General features: G+C 39.6%; 1 protein-coding gene across 7 annotated transcripts in view; it reads right to left on the bottom strand.

Annotated features, from left to right (window-relative positions):
- Window positions 1-14,347, bottom strand: part of RWDD3 (RWD domain containing 3) — a 66,019-nt gene that overhangs the window by 17,802 nt on the left and 33,870 nt on the right. Inside the window, exons 2-7 of one of the 7 annotated variants that reach the window (XR_004623319.1) lie at window positions 11,648-11,654; window positions 6,919-7,400; window positions 5,069-5,184; window positions 4,834-4,970; window positions 2,690-2,781; window positions 40-98 (exon numbers count right to left, since the gene is read on the bottom strand). Coding sequence is in view for 6 of the 7 variants with exons in the window: in XM_034653952.1 (XP_034509843.1) it covers window positions 4,856-4,970; window positions 5,069-5,184; window positions 6,919-7,400; window positions 11,648-11,654 (720 nt within the window). In the remaining variant the exon portion in view is untranslated. The other 6 variants (XM_034653952.1, XM_034653951.1, XM_034653954.1 and 3 more) reach the window with 6 other exon arrangements.

Genomic DNA, 14,347 nt, shown 5'->3' with positions numbered 1-14,347 from the left:
GAGAAAGCCTTCATCGATCAAATGGACAGGTTGACTCACCCTATAGACGTCAGTCACTCTCTCTCACTAGCATTCCAGTGCTTGCTCAGTGGGCTCTTCTACAAAGCAAATATGGCAGCAGGGATGGAAGTTATTCATGGGCTCAGCAATACACAATTTCTCTCACCAATACTGATCTTGCTGTTATCACTGCCAAGCGCCTAACCTGCTATGAACAGATATCAATGCTGAGCCACCAGTAGGGCCTCACTTCCTGGGAGATACCAGCTGCCTAGTGGCTAGTTAATCACATTGGATCTCTTCTCTAGTGGAAGGGCCAGCAATTTGTCTTCATAAAAATACTTATTTTGGATATGAATTAGAAGTCCCTTCCTATAACACTACCAACCACAATATTATAGACATTGTGAGAGCACAATATAACTTCTAAATGAGAACAATATTTCACAACAAAAGAAATGTAGCAATGGGTCATGGCTATGAAATTCATAGGTCTTTCCATGTACCAAATCACCCAGACACCAGATGTGGCCAGCTTGATAAAGTAATAGAATGACTTACAAAAGACTCAGTTATTTGGCCAGCTGGGAGACAAGACTCTGAAAGGTTGAGGTGCTATCATACAAGACAAAAAAGTACTTTGAATCAGTGATCAGTGTAAGATCATTTTACCCACTGCCAGAGTACAAGGGTCTAGAAGTCAAGGAATAACAATAGGATGGATTTCTGGCCATATTATATTTAATAATGCACTCAGAATTTTTTATTCCCATCTCTGTAAACCTGGGCTATGCTGGTTTGGCAGTCTTAGTTCCTATGGAAAGAATGTTTTTACCAGAGCACACAAAATGGTTCAAATGAATCAGAAGTTGAGACACACTTGAATATATTAGGCTCCTTATGATACTAAACCAACAAGCAAAGAAAGAGAATCCCATAATGGCTGGGTGATTGGTCCCGATTATTACAGCAAAATTGGGCTACTGATACACAATGAGGTCAACAAGAACTATGTCAGGAGCCCAGGAAATTCTCTGGGTTGCCTCTTAATATTTCTTGTTAATAAGCAACTCAACTACTGAAGATTTAGATCCTTCCAGAATGAGGTTTTGGCCACCATACTAAGTAGAGAGCCTTGACCAGTGAAAGTACTGACTAAGAACAAAGAAGAATGGAGTAGAGGAAGAAGTCAAAAATACCAGCTGCAGTTTCATGACCAGTTATAGAAATAAGTACCAAAATACTCAAATTTTTTTTTGTTCTGTGTATCTTTGTACGTATTAACTATTTTTCCTTCCCTCTTCCCACAAGTTCTTCCCTTTCCTTCCCTCAAGTTACAAAAGAGATGTTGGTGGTGGTGAACTTTACAGTTTCATCTTCAGGTTACAAAATATCCAGGTGGAACTGTGGAATTATGATTGAACTAGAAGAATTAACACCAGTAAGTATAATAGTAACTGATGGGACTTTAGTTCTCCCCCTTTGGGGGAAAAGGTGAAAATCTCTTCATTTGTACAAAAAAATAGTTTAATTTGCATAGATGGAAGCATAAAATCTGCATAGATGGAATCAGGAAAATTGTACAGAAATTTAAATATGGGTAGGGAGTATGTGGGAATGCTTAATAGCTAAAAGGGAAGATTGTGCTGGTTACTTGCTTCAGGCACTCAGGTCTCTCTCCTCTCACTTCACGCATGCACACACACACACACCCACATACACACACCCATCCTCCTATATTCTGTGGTTCTTCTGGGTTGGGATATTCAAACTACATTTCCCAGACTTCTTTGCCAGCTGGATTCCTGTTGGGTTTGGTCAATAGAAGGAACTGCTGGAAGATCTGAAGGTACACAGGGTACTGTGATAGTTGTTGGCATTTGCTGTAGTGGTAGCAAGTGGCAACTCCAATAGACCAGAGACAGTACCTATCAGCAGCTTTAGCTCTGGTCCAGGCAGCACCATGTGAGCAGATCTGGGACCAATTACAACAGCTTTTAAAGTGCAGCAGGTACGAACTCTTGGCAATTTCTGAACTCTGAGGACATCACCCTCCTCTCTTTTTCTTTTTTGTCATCCAGTCCCATTCCTTCTGTTTTGCTCTTCCAGCCTTCTAACCAATCCCTGCTTTAAATTCACTGTTAGAAATACCTAAGCTGGTTTCTGATTTCTTAACTGGGCTTCAACTCATTAACCATTCCTTTAATTCTTATATTTTTCAGTTCTAGAATTTCTATTTGTTTTGTTTTTTGTTTGTTGTTTTTCAAATACAAATATACCATGTCGCCTTTTATGGTTTCTAATACCAGTTCCAAGTTTGGCTTTTGTCTACTAGAACATACTAAGCATAACTGTTCCATGATCTATGTCTAATAATTCCAGCATGTAGAGTCCCTGTGGGTCTATTACTATTGTCTATTGTTTCGGTTGTTTCTCGCTGATAGTATCTTGTCTCCTCACGAGTCCAATTATCTCTGATTATTTGCTGCATATTGAATTTTAAAATTGCTCATAGATAAAATTTGACACCTAGGATAATGTTACCTTCCTCCAAAGATTTGGAGGATATGAGGGCATTAGAATCATTAACTACTTTAATCCAAATTCAAAGTTTAAGATTTTCTGGACCTAACAGAATCCTCATAGCTATAGTACTATGACAATTAGTTTATTCACACTTCAGTCTTACTCTTACAGTGTAGTCCTTCAGGGGTCCCAGCTCTTGGCCTCACCTCTTCTGTCTTCTGGAAGTCCTAATTATCTTTCTGTTAGTACCTCAGGCTGAAAAGAAAGCATCCGAGTTTGAGGCAAAAAAATCAATGGAAACAATTCTCCTCCTCTAAAGTTAAGAAAATACCAAAAAGACTCTTAAAGACTTTTTGCATATAACTTAAAATTTTCTTTTATTCAGAGATGGTCAAATTAAATTTATATAAGTCTCTAACACTGTTAAGGTTAGTTTTGCATTCTGATGTGTATATTTGTGAAAGACTGAGATGTAAACATCCAAGAAAGTGATCATAACCAATACTTTTTAAACATAATTTTAGCAAATAGAAATTTAATTAATTTGGAGAAAGTCACTGTGAACATTCAATTTTACCTGATTCAAGTTCTTCTCTAGGGGTAGAGGGTCAAATCTGAAGATGAAAGTTTGGAGGAGAACCACAAAGCATGGTGTGGAAAACACTTGACCAGAGAAGATTCAAGGTATAATAAAGGACTAGAAGTTCTGTTGTGATAAAATTCAGACCAGCCCCCTACTACTTCTACTGTTAAGCCTTGATGGCAATAACTTTTAATCTCCTTGCTTAGTAAATCAAATGAAGCAGTAATAATGACCAGCCCCAAATTTTCAATCCTGTTTTCAGTTTAGCATACCAGTAGCCTAGCTTCTCCTTGCCACATGCTGTTCCCATAGAACAACCTAACTACATTTACCAGTTCTCCAAGAAAAAGATCATAAACACCCTGGAATGAGGTAAAATGAACCAAAAATCCCCTCTCATTTGAATCCCATAAGATGATCAATAGGTAGGTATAACTTAATTATAAGGATGCCTGAAAGTGAGGCAATCAGATTGAACCACCATGGTCCCAAAACAGCACTGTCAAGAAACACTACCCGCATACTGCAACGTGTCCTCATGTATGCCTCCCACCAGTTATGATGTTATAATGACATCACTGTACTCCATAGATTGCAGTGAGAGGGATTTGCATGGCCTTTCCTCCATTACTTGGCCCCTTCTTTTGGAAGCACAGTTGACTTTATGAACACAAATACCCTTTCTCAAACATAAATGCCTCCTTACACGTTTGTTGCAGATTGTAATACAAGCTTTCATTTTATGGCTTCTTCTCTCCTTGGGTCATAATAAGTGTATTTTAAGATCAGCATACTTTAGCAGATTTCCTAAGAAATATAAAATAGTATCTCTATATCATTTCCTCCATCCAACAAGTCAAGTTCATTTTATGTGAAACATTTCTCCCCTTGTAAAACCAGAAGGTAAGTTTTCCCAAAAATTATTTTAAGGGGCATCTGGGTGGCTCAGTTGGTTAAGCATCCAACTCTTGATTTTGGCTCAGGTCATGATCTTAGGGTCGTGAGATCAAGTCCCACATTGGGCTCCATGCTGGGCATGGAGCCTGCTTAAGATTCTCTCTCTCCCTCTCCATCTGCGCCCCCCGCCACAAAAAATAATAATTTTAATTTTAACTGACTCTCTAATCCTGCAACTAGCAAATCCCATGCTATCTAGGACTCCAAAGAAAGTGATCAAAAATCAAGTTCTATAGAACTTCTTTGGTTTGTATTTAAACAGTTTATGTACTTTCACAAAGAAATCAATGTTATATTTTTCTTTACATTCAAATTAAAACATTAGACATAATAAGCTGAATGCGGGAAAATCGTGATCAAATGCTAAAAATGTAAACATGAAAAAAAGTGAACATGAAAACAAACCTTTAAAAAAATTCATTTAATTACAAGAAAATTGGCCAGAAAATTGCATAGTTCCAAACAAATCCTCTATATAATCACAAGGGCTCATTTATCATCATCATTTTATATTTATCTTTCAAATAATGTTCCATCTATTGAACCTAGCCTTTACTGGCAAAAATTAGAATACATGGGTGTTTTTCCTGTTTAATAGCCCATAAACAAAATGGGCTTTTGTTCCTGAAGTTAGAATGATGTCTATCATTTTGATTCAGAGAAACTTTAAAATTGTTTCCTTACAAGGATTTCAATTAGCCATTCCCCAGATCCACTGTAAAACACAAAACAAAACAAAACAAAACAAAACGCCACTGCGGTCTTACTAAAAGATTCCTGTCTCCCATTTCATCTTAGCAGCCCGAGCACAAATTCAGAGAAAAGCTTCTCAAGTCCTGCAGTTTCAAATTCCTTTTGTAACTCATCCAACGATGAATACTCTTTGACTTCAAATGCCAGAAACCTGCATTAGACAAGAGAAACTCATGAATATGCCTAGATTTGTCAGAGTATAATTACCGATTCAGTTACTTTTCCATCTGCAATAGTACTAAATTATACCTTTTGTGTTCTCTCTGTACTTTTGTTTCAAACAGTACGCTAATCATTTTCTCTTTGCATTTCTTTCCACTTGAGTCCACATCTACTCTGGAGGTTTTCTGAAGAATCAGGTACTCCTAAATGATAAATCAGTACATTAAATACATATCTTACTCTGGATCTCCAAGTCCTAGTTTTAAAGGAGCCATGAACCTGCAGGCTTATTTTCCTGCCTAGAGTACTCTTTCTGAATCAAGCAGTAGTGTGCTGGTAGAAGGAGGCCATCAAGCTACACAGGTTTGAATCTGGACTGTGCAGCCTCCTTGATCTGATTCCAGGCTCAGCCCTCTCTACCTCAGGAACCTACTCCATAAAATGGTACTTAGAACAGCACCTACCTTATGGGAAGCTGTGATGATTAAATGAGTGAATACATGCAAAGTGCTCAGAGGACAGCCTGGCACAATTAACAGTACCAGCTAGTGGCAGTATTATTACTACTTCTGTGTCTGAAAGAAGTTAATAGGTACACAGCACTTACAATTCCAAATTGGATGGCATCTATAAATATGTACCTGTAATTCTCAATCCTGATATATAATCTTAAAAAATCTAACAGATATTTACATTAAATGGCATTGTAGGGAAAGCTCACAAAAAAGAAAAAAATCTTTAAATAAAAAGCATCATTTTTCTACATTAGCAAAGTTCTAGTCATATGAATAAATACTTGTTATTTAATTGATGGATCCAATCTGAGTAACAACATCTGCAAAACAGCCGCACTTAGCCTAACATTCCTGAGCTGGTTTAAAGAAAAATCTGAGCCTTTTAGGGAAATATGAACAAGGAAATTAATTCGTATTCATTTCATCAGCCAGGAGTTTACCCAAATTATCAAGTTTTATAGATATACTATAAATCATCTTGCAACATCTGGTTCTTTGGTCAAACCTCAAACCAAGATTTAGATTAAACTTTAATTATTTGTGGTATCTCTATGCTATAACCCCAGCACTAATCTGGTTAACCAAATGCCAAATAAGTATTGTGATAAGCACCCATCCGAAAAAAGCTAGGTAGTTATTCTACAAATCTTTCAGATTATAGGTTGTGCAAGCTAAATCTGTTTTGAATAAATTCAATTGTAAGTATTCTTGACCCAACCCATCTGAAAGCATAAACCTATTAAGTGATTTGTAGCGCTTTCAAGATTTAAAATATAATAAGCAGCTTTCCTCGTCTGGTCCCACATAAAACAGGTTAGATGAGTTGAGAATGCGAACTTGGAGAATCTGAAGAAGATGATGGTTTTGAAAGCAGCTGCTGCGACAAGTCAGGTGGAAAGCAAAAGTTAGGTAGGAGGTGACAAGCTGACAGCCTAACGATGCTACTTCCACTAACACTAAATCCTGGTTGGGAGGGACCAGCTCCTCTTTCCAGGTATTACAGAAGCCAAATTAAAGTGCCAGCATGTGTTTTTAACTGCCAAAAAGTTCAAACTTTTACACGCTACCTACAGACACCTTGCTGTGCCTAAGGAATGAAATACAAATTGTACAAACTTTTAGTGCACATTTATAAAGTCGAGGCTCAAAGCTAATTAGAGAAACAAACATTCGCACACCACAGAGATTTTTTTTTATGACATCACTTTCATTATGTGGAATAATTTTTAAGATATTATCTACTTATTCTTCAAGCTTTGCAAGTTTGTAGTTGTAATTAGAAGTTAGAGACATTCTTTAAAAAATGGAGCTCCATTAACATCTTAATGATTAATCTGTCCCATTGTCACAAAACACACTTATAGACACACCATTTTAGCAGAAAATAGCCAAATTTATATTCAACATCACACTTTTTGGCACCTTGATATTGCTTCTGTCTCCTTGTAGTAAAATCAGTATTATTTTACCCATGAACATAAGTCTTCCTGTCAGCTTTAAATCGGAAGCCCACTTCTCAACAGTTTTGACATATTTGGTCTTTGCTCTCATGTGATCTAAACGCAAAAGAGTTAGCCACAGTCCATCATCCACAGTCATGCCTGTTGCAAAAGTACTGCCACTTCCAGTGTCTGATTGGTTGAGGACATGCCTGAGATTCTGCTGAATCCAGAGAACCAGCTCATGAACCATAGGTTCCGACAAAAGGTTCTCTGCTTGCTGAAGTAACTTCTCTTTCACAGTCACGGACTGGGCCCGGGTCAGGTGCTCGGAGTGTACCGAGATACCAGGTAGACACGAAGGGTAATTGACCGGCAAATGGAACACCAACTCTAAAGGTACATCCGCACCCATAAGTCCTTCGGCTTTTGTGAGAATTCTGAACACCGTCCCATCTGTCTCTGGAAAACATCCAAAAACAATGATTAGCTATACATAATTCGATTTGAATGGCACACTAAGAAGTTAAAATTTTTGTTTCCAATGTCGATTTATGTTTCATGAGAAAACTGGGGTTATTTCACAAAGAGACACATAACCCCAGGAGAGCCATGATTTGCAGATCATCTGCTTTAACCACACACATATACTCCTGGATTCCTGCATCCCAGGACCCAGGCCTTCTGGGCCATTTGCCCTTGCTATTGCCCCATTTTTTTCCAGGTTTATCAGAAGGGTAAAACACACAATTTTTTTTCTACCCTCACTTAGTTCTAATTCTGGAAACCTGTAACAAACTCACGTGAACATTCAGAGAAACAGAGTTGCATATCTATAAAATCAATGATTAATTGAAAAGTTACACAGTACATCCAAGGAAGGTCATTGTGTGGTAAATCCACACCAAAGCAAACACCGCAATGCTGTGTGGCTGCAGGGTCCGAGAAACTGATGACTGTGCAGGAGACAGTAACTGCCTGGCCCTGCTCTTTTCTGACTTCAAATGTATTAGTATCAGTGTAACATGAAGGTAGCAGGATGAACTAAAATGGGGCGGACATCAATTCAGCCCTCTCTGGCTCCATGAGGAGGAGGGGGGAGCACACACAGGCTAGGAGATGAAACACTGCTCCCTTTCAGATTTGCTCGACTTCACCCCTCTGATGTGTTCCACATCGCTTCACCCCACTTTTCAAAAAGTTGATAAAACGTCAGGCTGATTCATTCTGCAGGGGGCAGAAGCACACAGATCAGAAGAGCAGAGTAGAACAGAACTGGGTGCAGACGAATCTCTTTGAAGCTAACTTGCCTCTCTCTACCCCTACTTCTTTCTCCACACGCCCGTTCCAGCCTCCTTCACGAGAGAGGCAGGCAAACCTTTCTCATTTCCATACCTGGATTGCTGCTCAACAGCCTCAACAACTGGAACCCGACTGTGTCCCCTCGAAAGAATCAGACAGAACATTAACATGGCTTTCGAGCCGTCTGATTCCATTTATATAAAAGCTGTCATTACGGGCGTTGATTCACACAGGACCAAACACATCTGCTACAACAGGGTTTCTGTTGTTGTTGTTTAATAGACTCTGGTATCAGCTGCAAAGCACTACTATTTTAAGACACCACCCAGAAACACAGACAGTAACCATTATAAAGATCATATTAAAATGATACAACTAAAATGTGTTTACATAAGTAAAACGGGTACTGTAGAAAGAAAAAGTTTCCAAACCTAACTTAGTATGTTCCTCTACAATCCATCATACTTCTCAAAACCCTTCTTTCTTTCATCCAGTTCCTTATTTTTTTAATATCTTTTTATTAAATAGGGTCCATATGTGTCAGTTAGATTAGTACATTCCACTATGTGAAATGGGCACTATAAATACAGCTACAGACAATGTATGACCGTTAGACTGAATAAACTCTCCAGAAATCCTTTAGGGAGCCCGCTTTCTCCCTCAAGGGGAGGCAGAACTTCTGAAGATCTTTATACATTCATCATTCAACGAACATCACCTCTCTAAAACCTGTCTTATGATTCCCATGGTACTTTGAACTTATTTTGTGGTACTTTCATACCAGAATTATCATGTTTGAGCCAAATGAACTATTTTCTTCACTACTGGAAAATCTCGATTTCCTTTTGGACAACAACCAAGAAATGATTTTACAGGTTATAAGAAACTTTTAAATTTTAGTTAAACAGCTCTGAGCACCAGCTTGTACCCATGGGGCTCACAGATGCAGAAGTCCTTGCTACCCGTGATAGGCTAAATAATGTGGATGTGCTAATCCCCAGAACATGGCAAAAGGGCCTTTGCAGATGTGATCAGGTTAAGGATCCTGAGATGGGCCCTATAAGTAATCACAAGTGTCCTTATAAGAGTGAGGCAGAGGGAGACTGTACCACAAAAGGCAATGTAATCACTAAAGTCAGATGCCACGCTACCAGCTTGGAAGATAGAGAAGGACCATGAGCGAAGGGGCACAAGAAATGCAGCTCTAGAAGCTGGAAAAGGCAAAGAAGTGGATTCTCCCCCTAAAGCCCCCAGAGGGAACACAGCCCTGCTGACCACATGCTTTCAGCCTGGTGAAGCTGATTTCAGACTTCTGACCTCCAGGACTATAAGAGAAAAAATATGCATTATTTTAAGCCACCACATTTTTGGAAATTTGTTATAGTAGCCACAGGAAACTAATACTAACCTGTGTCCACAAAGCAAGCTTTTCCGTTCAAGCAAGAATCCCTTTCTGATCAAAACCCTGAAACCCACAATGTCCTCCAATCTCTGCCACACGTTAAGTACCCACCTGTTCCTTCCCAGTGCAGATAACCAACTGACAAAAACAGGCAGTCCAGCAAGAAAGTATGAAAATGCTAATGAGCTGGCCTTTCAAATCCTAACCAATTTTTATTTTTCTCTCTCAGTGATTTTCTGGTCCTAGTCAGCAAATAGTAAATAAGGGAGAGGAGCACCTGGTGGTTGAGTTGGTTGGGCATTCAGCTCTTGATTTCAGCTCAGGTCATGATCTCAGGGTGGTGGGATTGAGCCCTGCACTGGGCTCCATGCTGGGTGTGGAGCCTGCTTGGGATTCTCTCTCTCTCTCTCTCAAGAAAAAAAAAAAGCAATGGGAAAAATCCTCACTTTTGCCTTAGAAAAAATGTAAAATTCTTAGTCATATGTTTAAAAGAAAAATTGCTTTGATTCTTTCAAGAATTGGGAAGGATTAACATTCTTCCTAATTGGTCTTCTCAGAGACAGTGACTCCCTGCCCATTTCCCTCCCAACACACACACACACACACACACACACACACACACACAGGGGCTGCAAACTAAAATAACACAAAATGATGTTATCCCTATTGGAAAATGAAAAGCCCAAAAATGACCCCACTCTGCTGATATTTAATGTGGTAATAAAATTATACATTCTTTTAAAAACTCATTTTCTCCCGAAAACTCTCAAAGTATGTGCACTACTCTTACACTTCACATCTGCTTTAGTTTGTACATGCAATTAAACTGGCTCTCTCTCATGTCAGAATTTTTCATATAACCACACGTACTGTCAATCTGATTTTTCCAGTAAAAAAAAGAGACACAAAAAACGAAGTTGCCTCTATCTGCTTTAAGACTATTAACAGCTTAGAATGAATGATTAACAGAAAAATAATCGTGCTCTAAATCTAATGCTAATCTTTGCCCCTCCCTGACCTCAACAAACTCATTAACTCACAAATTCATCATTGTCAATAAACAACTATGCCCCAGAAACCTTATGCTTGCCCTAGAAAACTAGAATTTTCATAAGTTCCAAGACTCTTTTAATCTAAAGATCCTACCAAAAGATGTAGACCTCACCTCTGGTTGAAATTCACATATAAATTCCCTAGTTTTCTTTCTTTTTTCTTTTAAGTAAGTCACTCTGCCTTATAATAAGTGTATCAATTTCATAAATAAAACACTAACTAAAATAGGTTTCAGACCTTGTTCTTCCTTACAAGTAGATGAAAGAAACTGTACACCTAACCAAACTCCAAACAACAGAAATTCAAACTAGAGAAACTGAGCTGAACCCCAAATTCCAGAGCAGTGTTATTTTTAAGGATTTCCCTACTTCATAGTCACATAATAGGAACTTAATAAATGCTGTCCAGTAACAGAAGACATTGGAAAATGTAAACAATTTAATAGAATGAGTTCTTCAAGATTCATTTAGAGCCCATTAAGAAACCATATACAACTGACTTTCCTTTTACTTGCTTTTTTTCCTTCAATTTTTAGATATCCTCAGAGTAAGCCTTTGTTCAGAAAACCAAGAAGCACCCCCCAATCCCCTCTTGTACTACACTGCACAGGGCTTTCTTTCCTCTTCCTCCCGGGCAGCTCGCCAGAAGTATGCATCCACTTGTGCTTGTTTTTATGCTACGGCTGGATTTTTATATGTGTTTAAAATGTGGTTACAGGAAAAAAAGCAAAAGGAAAACTAAAAATAAGTGAAGCTAAAAGTGGCAATCCCATCCTTTAGAAGTCAAGTTCAAGGCTGAATTGGTTTTACAGAGGTGAGCACAGTACTGACAATCAGCAGGAAGCAGAGCTGAGCAGATTTAGAGGGGTCAGTGGGTGACAGTCATGATTCATTTTGCAAGAGGGCCCAATCCAATCTGAACATGAGTATTAGCAGAAGACAAAAATTCGTGCTGAAGCTACTGTGCAAACATTATATGATATTGAGTCCTACATACCTCCCATTTTACAACTTTTTGATGCGCAAGGTAATTTCCAGAAATACAGCTCCACATATAATGAGCACTGACTACAGCAATATAATCTGTGACCCTCAACTACCTCATCAGGAAAATGAGGATTTATAACAATAACAATTTCAACTATCTGATAGGTATGCACACATACGCATGCCCACACACTCGCCTTCAGAATTGCTCTGAACATAAATTGGGTGACACCCATCTCTTTTCTCTGCATGCTTATTATTGCTCTTTCACAACTGTTACCCTTGCTAAGAATTCTTTTCCTCGTGCAGCAGCCCCATCTCTGTCAAGGGTCCGTACGCTCTGGTGCCTGGTGGTTAGCCAGTCTGAGCATCTATTAACTTCTCTACGAAACAAAAAGCTAAGATTACCCCTCATCAAGGAAGATGCATTTGAATTATGAGGTACATGGAAGGTGACCCCATTAAACCTGGCACCTGGCCTGACTGCACTGTACAGGGAGGCGTAGAATATTTCTGATTTGGTCTACCCACAGCCCTCCCTGGTAGACAGCAGTGTGGGGGTTTACGTCATTTGTATCTGTAAGAGATAGTTATATCTTATGCCTCTTACTATAAGCTTACTATAACCATTGTAAAGAGGCCATGTGCTTAAGTCCCCTGAAATTCCCAGCACAAATTAGCCCAACTTAGCTGATTCCAATTAGTCAGCCTCTTTAATCTTATGGCCTTAATAGTTGACCCTTGGGTTGGGAGCCTAACCCTTCCTGGGCAACCTCATACCAGAAGCGCAGTCTCACCCACAGTATCCCACAATGTTCTCCTGATTCCAGTGGCAACAAGAAGCAGCATTATTTGCAGGGAGGCCAGAATGGAACTGATGGTGTTAAAAATGTTCTGGTATCAATCTTATATCCTCCAACCCAGGGTGACGGTGACCGTGAGAACAACAGCCAGCAGCCCACTGTATGTTTACTGTGGTCTATTAAAGAAGGCCTTACCTTACTCTTAATTCCCAGTTGTGAACATCAAACATACCTATTTCAATCACTGAATTGTTCTATTCTCCAATGAACCTTTCAGCAACAAAATGTCCTAAGTTGTTACACTGAATTCTTTTATAATTCAATTACTTATTGATGCCAGAACGCTGAATTAAATTAATTAGGAGGCATGGCTTGAAAGTCATGCTCAATTTAACAGCAGATAAAGGGTCCACAGTGTTCTCGCTATTAAGAAACTGCTCTTTCTTTCTATGCTTACTTTTTTTTTGGTTTTCTCTGACCTGTCAGCAGTATCTTACGCTCTCATGACCCAGCTCACAACCACTCCACTCTTTAAGGTGTGATGGGAAATCATATGCTCATTTTCCCAGGATATTTCAACTGAGGCATTATGAAAGAATTTAGAAAAACTGATGATCTCTCAAATAGCCTGCCTCAGGCAGAAGTAATTATAAATAAAGATAGACATGGAGACAGGGAGTAAGATGATGAAGAATCATGAATGCTATCCAATCAGAAGAGGGGTGACAAGAACACTAAAAATAAATTATTGCACATGGATTGTCAACGCTAATTTCTGTAAGATACAAGACAGGCTAGGCACTGAAAAGGAAGCAGCTCCATTACCCAAACTGGTTCACAGTGCCTGGAACATGACAGTAGTCACATGACCACAGGGGATGCAAGGAAGAAGAAATGAAAAGGCCCAGCTCTGGCTTCCTGTGTGAATAAGCAACCAAATGATACCATGAAACCCATCTTAGTCCTAGATGGTTTTCTCAGAAGCCCAGAACATTTTTAGACTACTTTCTTAAAGGTCAAGCAATTTACGGTCAAAAAGGCAATTTTAATAGTTGCTGAATAACAGAAGGCTAAATCCCATGCCAAAAAATTTACATAATGTATTTAAAAGCTAAGTGAAAATTGAAAATTATCTGCATCGCTGCACTTTTTCAAAATCCGCAGTTTGGGTTTTTACGTAATATAAGTCACAGACAGGTGACTTATCACCTGTCACAGACAGGGACAGAATAAGTTTTAACTATCATCAAAAAATCGCCAGAAAAACCTTTCTAGACTGTAAGCTCCCAGAGGACACGGGCGGTGTCTTTGAACCCTTGTCAGTGTTTACAGGGAATCCAGTACACGCGAGCTGAACGATCAACGCGCCCCCAAGAGACTCTTATTGACAGCCACCTTTCAGCGGACTAGAAAAACCCAAAAGAAGAGCAATCAACTGGGGAACATAACTGAGAAACGGTTCGGATAGCGCACTGGGCGAATTCAAAGATTCATTCAACAAACATTTACTGACTACCATATGTCTGGCACTGTCCTAGGTACATGGAGTTTTGTGATTACTTAACAGACAGGGTCCCCGCCCACCTGCATGGCACACTCAATGCCCACAGAGTTAAAACTGTGGTGAGTGCCCTGAAGGAATAATGCACAGCACTTACAAAGGACAAAATGCAATTTGGGGCAGCTGGGTTTAAACGGGGTGTCAGGACGGGCCTCTTTTCAAGGTGAGACCTGAGGTCTACACGGGCGGCCGGGTAAGCCGGGTGGAGCGGGTTCCGGGACCCGGGCTCTGCGGGCGCGCAGGGCCGGGCGCTCGGCCGGTGGCAGTGGGGCGGGGGCGGGCGCGGGCCGGAGGGACGCGGGAGG

Source organism: Ailuropoda melanoleuca, chromosome 2 (assembly GCF_002007445.2).
Source record: "Ailuropoda melanoleuca isolate Jingjing chromosome 2, ASM200744v2, whole genome shotgun sequence".
In the NCBI taxonomy this organism is placed as follows: domain Eukaryota; kingdom Metazoa; phylum Chordata; class Mammalia; order Carnivora; family Ursidae; genus Ailuropoda; species Ailuropoda melanoleuca.
Note: the sequence above shows the minus strand (reverse complement) of the source record. Positions and strands in the feature narration are given on the sequence as shown.